Raw genomic sequence first — 16,317 nt, 5'->3', positions numbered from 1 at the left:
AAAATCATGACGGGTGACCTCTGGAAGAGAGCGAGAAGGTATCATCAGGAAATGCAGAGAGGAAAAGTCTACAGTATTGGCAGAGTTTTAGCTTCTTAACTCAGAAATGGTTTTATAACTTTCCTTTAAATTGTACATGTTTGCTATGCAGTCTTCTCATGTATGACATATTCCACAAGTGACAGAAGCAAAAAGCCTAGGCCTATGGGGTTGAGGTTTTTCTCTACCAAACCCCAGACTTTGATACTATTCCTCTATTAGAAGCAGGAAAGGCAAGTTAATATCAATTCTGGAAGAGTTTTTAGGATCAAGAGTTTTGTAACTGTACATTGACGCATGTACCACAAAGAAGTTACATCCTAAATGGGAGGGCAGGGGACAAGAGAGGTAGAATTCAGAAGGAACAGGTTCTCACATCAGATTATTGAGCAAAAATCTCAGTCAAAATTAAGGTCTATATTTCCTTAAATTACCACTGCCATTTAGTGTCATTTTACTAGAAGTGCAACCCTGAACACATTTTTATCTATTTCCTCACAAAATGTGGGTAGCAATACTATCTCAGAGAGATTATTGAAAATTAAAAGATAAAATGAAAACAACTCAGAGAATGTACAGTACAGAGTACTATCTACAACATGTCACCTACTATCACTATTATCATTCTCCTTGTTCAAATACAGAGAACACTTTTGTTTCTCTTTTATCATTACATCTATATGTCCCTTCTTTCTCAAAGGTACTGTAGGCCCAAGCCTAGTTTAAATAAGGGAAGTAGGAAGAAATTAAGTGAAGAAGGAGTATTTCCTACCTTATTTATAGGCAGATGTAATTAAATGTGCATGTAATTTGATGCCAATATATTTGTCTACACTGCAAGAAGCAAAACTGATGTAACAGGGTTCAACGACACTTGAGGTAAAACAAGTTTCATTCTTTTTGGAAGGAAATGACTTGAGTAAAGTCCAACTATACCAAATGGGGTTTCATCCAAAAATCTTAAGCTTAATCAAGGAAATGACTGTGTAAGGAAATAAAAGTCCTCACCATAAAAACAATAAGCCTAATCACAAGGTCAGTGGGAACAATTTAAATCTAAATCTTTCTCATCCTACTTGGATGTACTATTAAAACTAATAATGTCTGTAAGATTGGCTTTTATGACACTATGGTTCTAATAGCTTCTGATGGCAGAAGACAATAATATCTAAATGTTAGATATTATATAATAATATCTCAGTTAATCTTTGCAACAATCCTAAGAAACGGAAAGCCCATTTCATAAAGAAGGCCCAGAGGGATTAAACAGCTTGTCCCAAGTCACATAAATGGCAAGTAGTGAAACCAGGATTCAGATGGTTTCACTAGACAATATGAGGTCCCACTCATAAAAACCAACCTCCATTAACTTGCTATTTGAAGTGTTTAAGTATATGTGCATTTTCATATGTTAACAAACATATAAGAGATATGGAAAAAATAAACTTTATTCCTGAGTTTAACTCAGGAATTTAACTCAGCATTTAACTCCAAAAAACCCCTTCAAATGTTGGCTCAAAAAGGGGTCATTTTTCAAAATTAGAAATAATGTGAGCTTAATCTTACATATATGTAAAGTTCACAGGCTTAGTACATGGTAAAAAGTAGGCATTAAAAAATGGTGGCAAATCAATAAATGGGCTAAGGAACTAAGCAGACACTTCACAGAATAAGATACACAATCGATTAACAAATGTATGAAAAAATGTTCAACATATCTAATAATTAGAGAAATGAAAATCAAAACCACCCTAAGATTCATCTCATTCCAATTAGAATGGCTATTATCAAGAATACAAGCAACAATAGCTGTTGTCGAGGATGTGGGGAAAAAGGCACACTCACATCACTGGTGGGATTGCAAATTGGTGCAGTCACTCTGGAAAGCAGTAGGGAGATTCCTTACAAAACTTGGGATGGAACTACCATTTGACCCAGCTACCCCACTTCTTGGCCTATACCCAAAGGGCTTAAAATCAGCATACTAAAGTGATGCAGCCACATCAATGTTCATAGCAGCTCAATTCACAATAGCTAGATTATGGAACCAACCTAGATGCCCTTCAACAGATGAATGGATAAAGAAATCATGGTATATATACATAATGGAATATTACTCAGCCATAAAGAAGAATAAAACTATGGCATCTGCAGGTAAATGGATGGAGTTGGAGAATATCATGCTAAGCAAGATAAGCCAATCCCCAAAACCAAAGGCCAAATGTTTTCTCTGATAAGTGTATACTGATACATAACAGAGGGAGGAGGGGAGTGGAAGAACTGTGGATTGTGCAGAAGGAAATGAGGGGAGGGGAGGGGGCAGAGGGTGGAAAAGATGGTGGAATGAGACTGGCACCATCACCCTATGTACATGCATGACTACATGAATGGCGTGACTCTACATCGTGTACAACCATAGAAACGAAAAGTTGTACCCCATTTGTGTACAATGAATCAAAATGCAGTCTGTAAAAATAAATTTAAAAAATAAAAAAAATAAGGTCCAGGGCTGGGGTTGTGGCTCAGTGATAGAACACTCACCTAGCATGTGTGAGGCACTGGGTTCAATTCTCAGCACCACATTAAATAAAGGTAAAGGTCCATTAACAACAACAAAAAATAAAAATTAAAAAAAAAATAAAGGTTCAATGACAACTAAAAAAATATTTTTAAAAAAATGGTGGCAAGTTAGGCTTACAAATATTTCTATTATACCAAATCAATCCTCAAGTAATAACAGGTTCAAGTTTCATTAAGAGCAATGAAAGTCCCTCAAAGTGAAAACAATATTGACTAACAGTAAATGGAGAGAAAAGGTAGATTAAAGGAAAAATCCATATCTTTTAAGTTCATGAATGGGCATGTGGCATCTAGTTGGGTAAACTCTCTCCCAAAAAAGCAACTACATGTGATTATTAAATAGTTAAGGGTATAAAAACACAGAGTTAAAAAAAATTGGGGATGAGATGAGGTCAATCTTAAAAGCTCCCAGATACTGAAATCTGAAGTACATTTCTAGAAGGGAAAGAAAAGAACCACAGAGAAGAAGAAAGAATTTCATAAAGAAGTAACAGCACAACAGAAGCATAAACAAGGTAAGCTACACCTAAAAAGAGCAAGAAAGTTTCTGCTAAGTTAAGGTGCAGAGAGAATGCTTCCTGAATATTATGAAGAAAACAATTACAGAGATGCAGAAAAGACATAGAAAGCAAGAGAAGTGGAACACCAAGGACAATATAACAAAAGTTCTGAAAGGAGGACAGTACTAAGAGTCAATAACTAGAACTCTAAACCCATTATTGCTCCTTCCTCAATATAAGCAGTCAGTGTATCTAACCCCACTGGCCTTCCTGGTTGTTGAAAAACAAGTAAGATACATAATACCCAGAATTACTCTCAAATCTAAAATGCTCTCCGTAACAATTAATAACAGGGAGCTGCTACAGGGCAGAGATTACACATACAAATGCCAATAGTCATGGAGACACAAGATATGCCAAAACTGAGCCAGTTTAAGTACAATATTCCATTCTTACTATACGAAAGCCAGCATTCTGTTATAAGAAGACAACATGACTTAAGAATTAGAAAGCTCATGACCCAGACAAAAAGTAATCTACCACACAGCTTACATGTCAGAATGGAAGAATGACACATTGGCCAGTTTCTCAAAGTCAGAAATATGAATTTTTATGTAAAACTTTCCAATTTTAAATGCTTATTCAAACATTTTAAGAAAATACAAAAGTAAAATATGTTTTTAAAGCATAGTTTTTACCATCTACTACACAGTTTTAAACAGAACATTGACAGAAAAAATCTTTTCAGAAGATAAGAATATAAAAGAGAGGCTGAAATAAAAATATGATTAAGAATGAATACTGGGGGGTGAGAAGGGTTAGTGTTAGGGTTAGGGTTAGGGAGGGGGGCAAGAATGGAGGAAGGACTGTATAGAGGGAAAAGAGGGGTGGAAGGGGTGGAGGGAAGGGAAAAAATAACAGAATGAATCAAACAACATTGCCCTATGTAAATTTATGATTACACAAATGGCATGCCTTTACTCCATGTACAAACAGAGAAACAACATGTATCCCATTTGTTTACAATAATAAAAAGAAAAAGGAAAAAAAAAAAAAAAAAGAGTGAATACTGGGCTGGGGATATAGCTCAGCTGGTAGCATGCTTGCCTTGCAAGCACAAGGCCCTGCGTTCAATCCCCAGCACTGCAAAAAAAAAAAAAAAAAAAAAGTGTGAATACTACAGAGAAACCCATTATATGCTTATGTTGAGAGAACAGGTAGGAAAAAGAAAAAAAAAAGAAAGAAAGAAATAAGACCTGAGACCTGACTGGATTTGGTGGCATACCAAACATAATAAAAAAGATGAACTAAGATATTTGAAAATAAGTGTGATGATACACTTACATATGAAGCATGAACTGAATCCACGAAAGAAATCACTAACATTCAAGTTATGAGGCTATGTAATTGGACCAAATTCACTCATATAGCATTCATTTTAAAAGGCACATTTTAGAAATGTGACTCAGGTGACTCAGGTTTAGAAAATAAGTTAGAGGAAACTTTGTAAGTAGAACTACAATACAAAGAAAAGGTTTGTACTATCAAATTATAGTACATAGCAAAATATAGCAAACACAAAGTAAGTGCCAAAGTACAGTCAGCAGCTCAGGACCAGTCTACGAACTTTAATAAAGAAATTGAGGGGCTGGGGTTGCAGCTCAGTGGTAGAGCGCTTGCCTAGCACCTGTAAGGCACCAGGTTCAATTCTCAACACCACATAAAAATAAATAAATAAAGATATTGTGTCCTTCTACAACTAAAAAATAAAAAAAAAAAATTTGAGAATGTTGGTGAGTGTGGTGGCACATGACTATAACCCCAGCAGCAAATCGGTGAGACCCTGTCTCTAAATAATAAAGACAAAATAGGGCTGGGGATGTGGCTCATTGGTCAAGTGTCCCTGAGTCCAATCCCCAGTACCGTCCCACCTCAAAAAAAAAAAGAAATCGAGAGTGTTTAGGAAATGTTTTTAAAGCTTTCTAACCCAACTGATTTTGTTTGCTGAATCTAATAAAACACTGAGTTCAGTTCAGGAATTCAGAATACAGTGGTACATGCCTATAATTCCAACTACTGAGAAGGCTAAAGCAGGAAGACTGCAAGTTTGAAAACAGCTTCAGCAACTTAACGAGACCCTGTCTCAAACTTAAAAAATAAAAAGGGCTGGGGATGTAGTTCAATGGTAGAAGGTCTCTAGATTCAATACCTAGTGCCACCAAAAAAAAAAAAAATCAGGGAGACCTAGGTTCAATCCCCAGCATCAAAACCAAACCAAAAAACAAAAGTAAGTCTATGAGGTACTGGGGAACAAAACTGGCCAAACTATATTGTTCTATTGTGTGCATGCACAAATATGTAATAATAAATTCCACTATTATGCATGATTATGTACCAATACAAAATGCGACTTTCATTTTTTTCATCTAATTTTGTTTTTTTTTTTTTTGGTGTGTTTGTGTGTGTGGTGCTGCAGATTGAGCCCAGGGACTTGTGCATGCAAGGCATGTACTCTACCAACTGAGCTATGTTCCCAGCCCTGTAATTTATTTTTGTTATATTCTATAAAATACTGATCCGAACAGTATTGGCAATGAAAAGAACTGATCATTCCCCATAGACTATAAGCTTTATTATAAACTTCAGTAAAAGATACAATAAAAAAATCTGAAAATATGACATAAAAAATCTATTAATAGTACTTAATTCTTTTGTTTCATTTTTTGTTTCTTAGGGTTATTTGCTTTTTCCTCAAAGGGGATATACTTATTTAAATAGGTCAAAATCTTAGGGTAAACTAAAATACTAAGTAGCAGTTCCCTGGGTTATGCAAAACCATGTTTTTTAATTTACAAAGAACTAATACTGTTCAAAAACTAGGAGAAAAAAAGTTACTATGTCAAACTCTACAAAGATTTTTAAATAAAGTTAACTTACCCATTGCTACATAGGATTTAAATCGTGTTGATAATCTGTCCACAAAGGCACTTAAAATTTCCAATCCCATTAATGATACCTACAGACAGAAAGTTTTAATAAATATAAATTATTGATGCACATCAGTGTATATTTTTTGACATACAGAAATCTTCATAGATTACCAAGTTTTTAAAAACTGAGACTGAGGTATTCAGAGGTAAAAAGCCATGAGGCTGAAGTACCCTATTCCCAAATGGTTCAATAATAATTTATTAATAATCAGGAAGATAGTAATAAAGCATTATTTGACCAAAAAAATGCTAAAAACTGGGAAATTAGGTGAAGGTTATAAGGAATTCAGAATATACTTACAACTTTAATTTTGAAATATTTCCTAAATGAAAGTTAAAAATTCAAAAGAGTATCTTTAATTACAAAGGAATTTCAGCCTCAGCCTAGAATGTAGAAACTGGAAGAACAACACACCCACTCCAACAACAAAAAGTCAAGTAATCCACAAAAACATAAGTGTTCTGCAGAATAACCAGCTAATCTTAGAAAAAAAAAAGACAACATGAGCACAAGCAGGTCACATGTCACAGAAGACAGAAGGAAAATAAAGCTGCAATAGGAGTAAGAAAAATCCAACCATATTTAACACATTGTTAATAAATGAGTGAGGCTAGAATGAAAATACAGAATCTCTGGTAGTTACACACACAAGAGAGTTTGTACCCACTTGGAGTATCTAGTTAGCACCCACTTGGAGGTTTTCTCCACAAACCTCCACACTCATAATTAAGACTGAGGGCTGGCGGGGAGACTGGAGAAAGTATTTCTTGGTGTACAGGTCTGGGGGAAGGGAGAAGCTGCATTTACAAGAAAGGGACTAATGCTGCCAATACCTTTGTCCTATAAGAAATAAAAGTTTAAAATACTGAGGAAAGGGTATCAAACATTGTTATCCCAAGGGCACACGTAAAACAAACTGTTCCCAGGCACCACACCATGGCGCATGCCTGTGTTCCCAAGCAACTCTGGAGGCCAGGCAAGAAAACTGCCACCACATCAGCAGTCTTGGCAACTAAGGCAAGACTGTCTCAAAAATGAAAAATAAAATTGAAAAGGGATGGAGATGTAGCTCAATGATAGAGCACCTCTGGGTTCAATCCTCAGCACCACCACTAACAACCAAACCTACTTCTGTTGAAGAAAGGAAAAATACAAAAAAGCCTTTCACCTCGGGTCTGTAAATTAGTACAACCCCTATGGAAATCAGTACTCAAGTTTCTCAAAAGACTAGGAATGGAATCACCGTGTGACCTCTGCTATACAACTCCTTGGTATTTTATCCTCAAGAATTAAAGTCAGCATACCACTGCCACACAAACATACCCAAACTATGGAACCAGCCTAGGTGTTCAGCAACTAATGAATAAAGAAAATGTGATATATATAAACAAAGGAGCTTTATTCAGCCATAAAGAAGAATGAAATTATGTCATTTGCAGAAAAAAAATGGATGGAACTTGAGACCACATGTTAATAAGCCAAATTCAAAAGGTCAAGGGTTGTATATTTTCTCTCATATGTAGAAGCTAGAGAGAGAAAAGAAAGGTGTGTGTGTGGGATCTCATGAAAATCAAAGGGAGATCAGTAGAAAAGAGGAAAGGGGTGGAGATGGGGCATCAGAGGGTTTGGCTTGGGATATATATTTGTATCTGGCAAGTGGAGATCTCTCTCTCTATCTCTCTCTCTCTCTCTCTCTCTCTCTCTCTCTCTCTCTCTGTCTGTGTGTGTGTGTGTGTGTGTGTGTGTGTGTGTGCGTGCTTCCTGATCACCATGTGGGCCACACACTCTTCTACCATGATGTTCTGCCTCACCTTGAGCCCCAAGGAATAGAGCCAGCCTCATATGGACTAAGACCTCTGAAACCATGAGCCCTCAAATAAACTTTTCCTCCTCTACAATTGTTCTGGTCAGGTCTTTTAGTTGCAGCAGCTAAAAAGTTAACTAAAACGCTAAGGAAAAGAATTATCTCGAGATCCAAGATGGCAGACTAGAGGGAGGCTGCATTCCTTGTCGCTCTGTAACTCTGGTTTCAAGCACAGGATATCTGTTTCTTGGTAAGGCAGTTTCTACTGCTTTATCCATCCGCTACTGTTTACCCCATTTGTCTGCTGTGATCACCTGCAGTCTGCCAGCATATCGACGCCTTTTTTGAGTGCAGATTGCTCACTGTCAGGAGCCTACCATCCTCCATTTGCCTGCCTCTCTCCTGTCCATTGCCTGCCTTACACCTATCCATCACCCAATGCATGAGGTTCACCTCCCCATCGTCCGACAACAGTCAGCAAACTGAATACTGACCGCCAGTGGAGCACCAGCTGCCTGCTGTTGCCTGGAAGTTCACTGTTACAGTACCTGCAGGTTTGATTACAGTGGCTGCCGCCATTTTGAGACAACAGCCAGGCCCCGTAGGACCCCTGGCCGGACTGACTGAGCCCCGTCTACAGGATCCCTCAGCCTGACCGATCACTCCCTATCTCCGGGGGCCCTCACATCAACTATCACTGACTGCTCCCTGCCACCAGAAAAGAGGAAAGGGACCAGGGGAAGGAGGAGGGAAGGAAAGGGGAAATAGTGGGGAATACTGACCAAATGATATTGTTATACTGTATACATTATGAATATGTAACAACAAATCCCACCATGATTTACAACTACAATGCACCAATAAAAAATATGGTGTAAAAAAGCCCTCCACCTCAGTGGGAGGACATAAAGAGTTCAAATAATAGAGGTTTCCAGGAGGGGAGGTACACAATCTTTGATAAAGCCTGACCCCGAGACTCAAGGACAAAGAGCTTCCTAAGGCTAAAGCTGGACCAGAAAAACAAGAGAATGACCACACTCTTCCCAACCAGGCTAGCAAGCACAAGAAAGCAGCAACCACAGGAGTCTACCACTAGGGAAAGAACTGGAACATGAGGGAAAAGCCCTCTATGAAAGAGGAAAATAAAGAAGGCTTAAGTGCAGAGTAGAGCAAAAACATTAAAGAAAACCCTGAATCAAATCAACCAAGTAACAGAGCAACCTGAAGTAAATATGAACTAAAGGTAAGTGTAGCAACCACAATATGCAAATCTAACTCAACTTGTGCCTAGACTGATTACATAGCTCCACACTATAAGCTTCACAAAAAAGCATGCCATTTCCAAGCATAAATACTATTTAACTTAGTCTTAAATTTCTTGAATACTATCTAGCTTTCAACTAAAAGTTAAGAGGCACACAAAAGAGCAAAGGGAGAAAATTTCAATGTCAATAGCACAAGGAACAGAAAACAATAAATTAATAATCCAAAGAATGGAACCATCAGGGTTTAAAAATAACAAGTGTGTTAAAAAGAGCAGACAACCAGCATGAATAAATGAGGAATTTTAGTACAAAGATAAAAATCTTGAGAGTCAAATGCAACTGATAAAAAAGCATAAAATGCATTTTTAAAGAGTGATAAAAGGGATTAAGAATTCTTTTGATGGCCCAGGTATAGTGTTGTACACTTGCAATCCCAGAGACTCTGGAGGCAGAGGCAGGAGGATTGCAAGTTCGAGACTAACCTCAGCAACTTAGTGAGGCCCACAATTTAGTGAGACCCTGCCTCAAAATAAAATAAAATATAAAGGGCTAGGGATATAGCTCAGTAGTAAAGCGTTTCTGGATTCAATCCTCAGTAACAAAAATAAGGAAGAGGAGGAGGAGATTCTTTTGATGTACTCATCAACATGTTTGTCGTAGGAAAAAAAAGAATGAGTGAACTTGAAAAGAAGTCAAAATTACCCAAATGAAAATATAAAATGGGAAGAAAGGGGGAGCAAGAACAGCAGAACAATATCAAATTGTCTAGCATATGTCAGAGGAATTCTAGAGGAAAAGAAAAAGACAAGACAAAAGTAGTTATTTGGAGAAAATGGCCAAGAATTTGGTAAAAATAATGAAAGGTATCAAACCCCATAAAAGTCTCAGAGAACCTCCAAAAGGAAAATTCCAAAAAAAAAAAAAAGGAACATGATATTCATACTGTTAAAACCAAAAGAAAGGAAAATCAAAGTCGATAAGAAAGAAAGTTTAAAAAAAAAAGTTGCAATCTTTCTGTCAACAGGTATGCGAATCAGGAATCAATGACATCTTCACAGTATTGGGGAAAGAATTCTATCAACTAATATTTCTATACCTAATGTAAAAAAATCTTTCAAAAAAAGGAGAAAGACATTTTCAAACAAAACACAGACTTCATTATGACAGATCTGTATTATAAGAAATGATAAGGACAAAAATCTTCAGACAAAAAAACACAATAGCAAACAAACGAAGATCTACACAAAGAAAAATGACTCAGTAAATAAGTGAAATTAAATATTATTTAATATGTACACATATACAAATATAAAATCTCTAAAAAAATTGACACTCTAAAGCAAATACTAGTACTAGAAAGTTTAGTAAAGTCAGGATAAAAAATTACTATAAAATTCAATTGTGGGCTGGGGTTGTGGCTTGGTGGTAGAGCACTTGCCTAGCACATGTGAGGCACTGGGTTTGATCCTCAGCACCACAAAAAATAAATAAATAAAGGTATTGTGCCCATCTACCACTAAAAATATTTTTTAAAAAAATCAAGTGTCGTTGGGTGCAATGGCACACAACTATAAATTCCAGCTATTCAGGATGCTAAGGCAGTAGGATCACGAGTTCAAGGCCAGGCTTGGTAATTTAGCAAAAGATCCTGTCTCAAAAAAAGGTCTGGGGATGCAGTTCAGTGGTACAATGCTTGCCTAGTTTGCATGAAGCCCTGGATTCAATCCATAGCAACACACACACACACACAAGCCAAGTTTCTTCATACCAGCACTCAACAAATGGGGCTTGAAATGTATCAAACTAATACCATTTACAAAATCAGAACCCACAAATACTTCAGACCTGTCCTTTTTTTTTTTTTTGGTACCAAGGATTGAACCCAAGGGCGCTTAACCACTGAGCCACATCCTCAGTCTTTTTTTATGTTTTATTAGAGACAGAGTCTCTCTAAGTTGCTTAGGACCTCACCAAAAGGCTGGTCTTGAACTTTCGGATCCTCCTGCCTCAGACTTCTGAGCAACTGGAATTACAGGCATATGCCACCATGCCTGGACCCTTAGAATATAAACATAAAAATGTCCAAAAGCTAAATGCTGAAATTACAAAATGCTAATGAAAGAGATATAGGTTGAATTAAATTAAATGGATAGATATACCAAGTTCATGGGCTGTAGGACTCATTATTAAGATTTCAAACTTCAGCTGGGTTCAGTGGCTCCCACCTGTAATCCTAGCAGCTTGGGAAGCAGAGGCAGGAAGGTTGGAATTGAAAGCGAACCTCAGCAACTTAGTGAAGCCCTAAGCAACTCAGCAAAACCCTGTCTTTAAATAAAATATTAAAAAGGGCTGGGGATGTGGTTCAATGATTTATCACTCCTGGGTTCAACCCCCCGTACCCCCCCACAAAAAAAATATTTTAAATTCCAAAAAAAAGAGACAAAACGTTCAGAAATTTAAAAAAAAAAAGATTTCAAACTCCATGAATTATTTTATAGAGTGAATACAATCCCAATCAAATTCCCAACAGAATTTGTTGCAGAAATTGACAAGCTGATCTTGGGGAAGGGGGAGATATAAATATATAAATTACACACATACATATACAAAAAAGGTTCATGGATTAGAATGCCCATACAAATACTGAATAAGAAAAACAAAGTCAAATTACCTGATTTTAAGACTCAATAAAGTTAGAGTAATAAAGACAGTGTGGTATTAATAGAAGGATAGACAGATTAATGTAACAGAAAAGTGAGTACAAAATAGAATCATGTAGTCAACTGATAACCAACAACCGTGCAATGGCAATTCCATGAAGAAAAATCTTTCAACAAATGATATTAAAGTCAGACAATCACATGCAAAAAACACTGAACCTCAACTTAATCATCACATCAGTTACAAAAAATGGATCAAGAAACATAAATGTAACATTTACAACTACTTTTCTTTGGAAATGAAATAAAATAAATGAACCTAAATATTATTCAGTTAGCAGTATAACCACACAAGACCATTTTAAGTGACTTTGAAATATAGTAATTTGACTTTATCTTTCCACTGAGATATGCACTATAAAAATAAAACTATGCAAAAAGAAAACTTAGTTATTTTTATAAATATTATTGGTGCTAATAAAAAGAGGTATACACAAAAGATAGGTAGAAGTTAAGTGAAAGTTGTAGTCCTGAATCTGAACTAGAAACAACAGTATCAACTCATGAAGTGTTTTCTTCCTTCCTTCCTCCTCTGTGTCCCTTTCTTCTTTCCTTCCTTTCCTTCTCGTAGTACTGGGGATTAAACCCAAGGATGCTCTATCACTGAACCTCAGATCTACACCCTTTTTTTCGTTTTTATTTTGAGACAGTGTCTTGCTAAATTGCTAAGACTGGCCTTGAACCTGCAATCCTCTTGTTTTAAGCTTCTCTAGTCACGGTGATTATAGGCATACACCACCACACCTGGCTTCATGATACAGTTTTCTTTAAAATAAAATCTACTCTGTCCACTAGGAAAAAATCTTAAAAACAATGACTAACCAAGTAACAATAAGTACCACTAGCACCACATCATAGTTTCCAGACAGTTTCCCACTAAAAGGAAACAGCTTCTGGAGAAGTGGTTAATTCTAGGGCTGGAGTAGGAAACATGACAACATCTTGTGATACTACAGAACGAAGATGCTATCAAAGAAAACTAAGGCCATGTCAAGGTAGGGCAGTTTGAATATCAAAAAGGAACAAATACATTGTTTTGAAATACATCAGATATGTTTAAATACAAGAGCTCATAATGATAGCAAAAACAAAAACAGGCTGGGGCTAGGGCTGCGGTTCAGCAGTGGAGTGCTTGCCTCACTGGCATGAGGCCCTGGGTTCAATCCTCAGCACCACATTAAAATAAATAAATAAGATAAAGGTACTGTATTCATCTACAACTAACTAACTAACTAAATAAATAAAAAGCAGTTCAAACAACATTGAAGGACAGTGGGGGAAAAAAATCACATTTTCACAATTAGTAAATAAAAGGAAAGAATCACATAAACAATTCTTCCATTCTACATAAACTATATCACTAGGTAACCAAACAGTTGTAAATGGGAAAAATTTGTCTTTATAAAAGAATTAAACATTAATGGTTGCTAACATCACAAAAAAGAGATTCAGACCTTATGTACTTCCTGATGGATAGAGAGCATTATCTATGAAATAGTGTTTTTATAATTTTTTAATTTTATTATCTTTTATTTGTTCTCATTAATTATACATGACTAGAATGAATTCTGACACATCATACATAAACGGAATATAACTTCTCCTTTTTCTGGTTGTATATGATACAGATTAACACTGAATGTGTAGTCATATATGCACATAGAGTCCTATGAAATAGTCTTAATTAAAAAAAAAAAAAAACTGACTGATTAAGCTTTAGATCCAACAAGTTACCAGTATATAGGAAATACAGGGGGGAAGAAAAGGTTAAACATCATTACAAGAATGAAATCAGCAAAATTCAGACTACTGGAAACTCCACCACAAATAAAATCCAAGAACTTTTAAAAACAGAGAGGACTGAAAGGAAAACAGATTGATAAGTACTTAATGGATATGTTAACTCTGGCAGCAGAATAGTGGTCTCCCAAAGATGTTCACATCCTAACCCCAGAATGGGTAAAGATGTTATCATACATTACAAAAGGAACTTTGCAGGGGGAATTAAAGGTCTTCAGAGGGGGAGACATTCACGTGGATAATCCTACGCCCAATGTAAGGTAAGAACACTTGAGATCTAATCTCTCTTAGCAAATTTCAAGTATACATTACTAACAATTTTCAACATGTTATATATTAAGTTTCCAGAACTAATTCATCTTATAACTGAAAGTGTATACCCTCTGAATAGCATTTCCCCTTTTCCCGTTCTATTTGTCTACCTCTTTTCCTTTAGATGCCACATACAAGTAGGATCATAGAGTATTTGTCTTTCCAAGTCTGGCTTATTTCACTTAGCATGATGTTCTTCAGGTTGATTCATTTGTTCCAAGTGATAGGATTTCCCTTTTTTTTTTTTTTTTAAAGCTGAATAATGTTTCATATGTATATCACATTTTCTTTATTCATCCGTTAATAAAAATAGGTTGTTTCCATACCTTGGCTATTGCAAATAATGCTTCTATGAACATGATAGTGCAAATATCTCTCTATGATTGTGATTTTACTTCTTTTAGCTATATACTAAGAGTGGGATTGCTGGATCATATGGTAGGTCTATTTTCTTTTTGTTTTGTTTTGTTTGTTTTTGGGGGTTTTGTCAATACTGCAGATTGAACCCAGAGCCTCAAGAATGCTAGACAAGCACTCTACCACAGAGCTATATCCCTAGTCCTTTTTTATTTTGAGACAGGGTCTTACTGAGTTATCCAGGCTGACCTCAAATTTGCAATCCTAAGACCTCAGTCTCTCAAAAGTTCCTCTTTGTCTACATCCTCACCATCACCACTTGTTATATTTTGACATCTTGGTAACAGACGCCCTAACAGGTATTAGGTAATATCCCATTGTGGCTCTGATTTGCATTTCCCTGACGATTACTGATGTTGAGTATTTTTTTTATATACCTGGTTGGCCAGTTATATGTCCACTTTTGAAAAATATCTATTCGGGTCTTTTGCCTATTTTTTAAGTGGGGTGATTTGTTGGTTTGGGGTTTATTTGTCTGCTTTTAAATTATATGGGCTCCTTTTACATTTGGGATATTAACTCCTTGACAAATAAAGGGTTTTTGCAAGTATTTTCTCCATTCAGCTGACTGCTTTTCATTTTATTGTTTCTTTTGCTGAGCAGAAACTTTTTAGTTTGATGTAGTCCCATTTGTTTATTTTTTCTTTTGTTGCCTGTGCATTTGGTGTCAAATCCAAAAAAATAAACACCAAGACCAATGCTAAAGAAATTTCCCGTTTTCTTCAAAGATTTTTCCTGTTACAAGTCTTACATTTAAGTCTTTAACCCATTTTTATTTATTTTTTGTGTATGGTATAAAATAAATGTTCAACTTCATTCTTTTGCATGTAGGTATCATGTTCCCAATATCATTAAATGAAAAGACTGTCTTTTCCTCAATGTGTATACTTTCTATCTTTGTCAAAAATCAGTTGACCATAAATGTCTGGGTTTATTTCAAGAGTCCTTATAAGAGGGAGTCCTTATAAGTACAAGTCTTTATAAGAAGGAAGTCAAGAATCCAAATCAGAGGAGATGTGATGATGTAAGCAGAGGTCAGAAAGAAAGTTTTCAAGATGCTGCACTGCTGGCTTTGATGACGGAAAAAGGTACCATGAGCCAAAGAATGCAAGTGGCCTCTAGAAAAGCTCAAAGAGTCTCTCTTAACGTCTCCCATAGTATCTCTAGAATACAATCCTATTGGTACCTTGAATTTATCCCAGTAAAATTCATTTCAAACTTCTGATCTCCAGAACTATAAAAGAATACTGGATATTGTCATAAGCAACTAAGTTTGTAGTAATTTGTTAAGACAACAGTAAGAAACTAATAAATTAACAAACACAACATGTGAATCTTATTTGGATCCTTATTTCTCAAAACTACTTTAAAACTTTGAAAATTTGAACTCTGGATATTTGGTATAAAGGAACTGTTTTAGTACTTGTGACAATGAGATTCAGGTTGTGATAATTTTTAAACAGAGCTTATCCTTGAGACAATGACTAGACTAACTACAAAGTCTTATGGATGGACAACATGACATCTATGATTTGTGACAAGGTGATGGAGTAGGGTTGGCTATGGGATGATGAGTAGTGTTATGGCTGAGTTTATTTTACTGTTCACCTTTATATGTGTTCAAAGTCCTCCATGATCATTTTGTTGTTTGTGTTTAATTATAGCAAGCATGATTCCTAATGGTGACATGTTAGAACATACCTTTGAAACCTGAAAACAGAAGAATGCCCACTTTCCTTTTTTCATCCCCATCTTATGGATCCTAGCCAATACACCAAAATCAAGCAAAACTATGAAATGAAAAGAAGCAAAGCTGTCATTATTCTTTGATATTATTATAGTAAGAGAAAAACCCACAAATTGCAGGAGGGGAAAAAAGCTTTTAAATA

At 35.9% G+C, this 16,317-nt stretch overlaps 1 protein-coding gene across 27 annotated transcripts in view; it reads right to left on the bottom strand.

Moving 5' to 3' along the window:
* CLASP2 (cytoplasmic linker associated protein 2) overlaps nt 1–16,317 on the bottom strand; it is a 196,918-nt gene that overhangs the window by 173,326 nt on the left and 7,275 nt on the right. For all 27 annotated transcript variants that reach the window (XM_079114217.1, XM_079114191.1, XM_079114185.1 and 24 more), the window contains exon 2: nt 6,057–6,135. In XM_079114217.1, the coding sequence (XP_078970343.1) occupies nt 6,057–6,135 (79 nt within the window). The remainder of the gene's footprint in view (nt 1–6,056; nt 6,136–16,317) is intronic.

The sequence above is a fragment of the Sciurus vulgaris genome (assembly GCF_902686455.1).
Source record: "Sciurus vulgaris genome assembly, chromosome: 16".
Taxonomy (NCBI): domain Eukaryota; kingdom Metazoa; phylum Chordata; class Mammalia; order Rodentia; family Sciuridae; genus Sciurus; species Sciurus vulgaris.
Note: the sequence above shows the minus strand (reverse complement) of the source record. Positions and strands in the feature narration are given on the sequence as shown.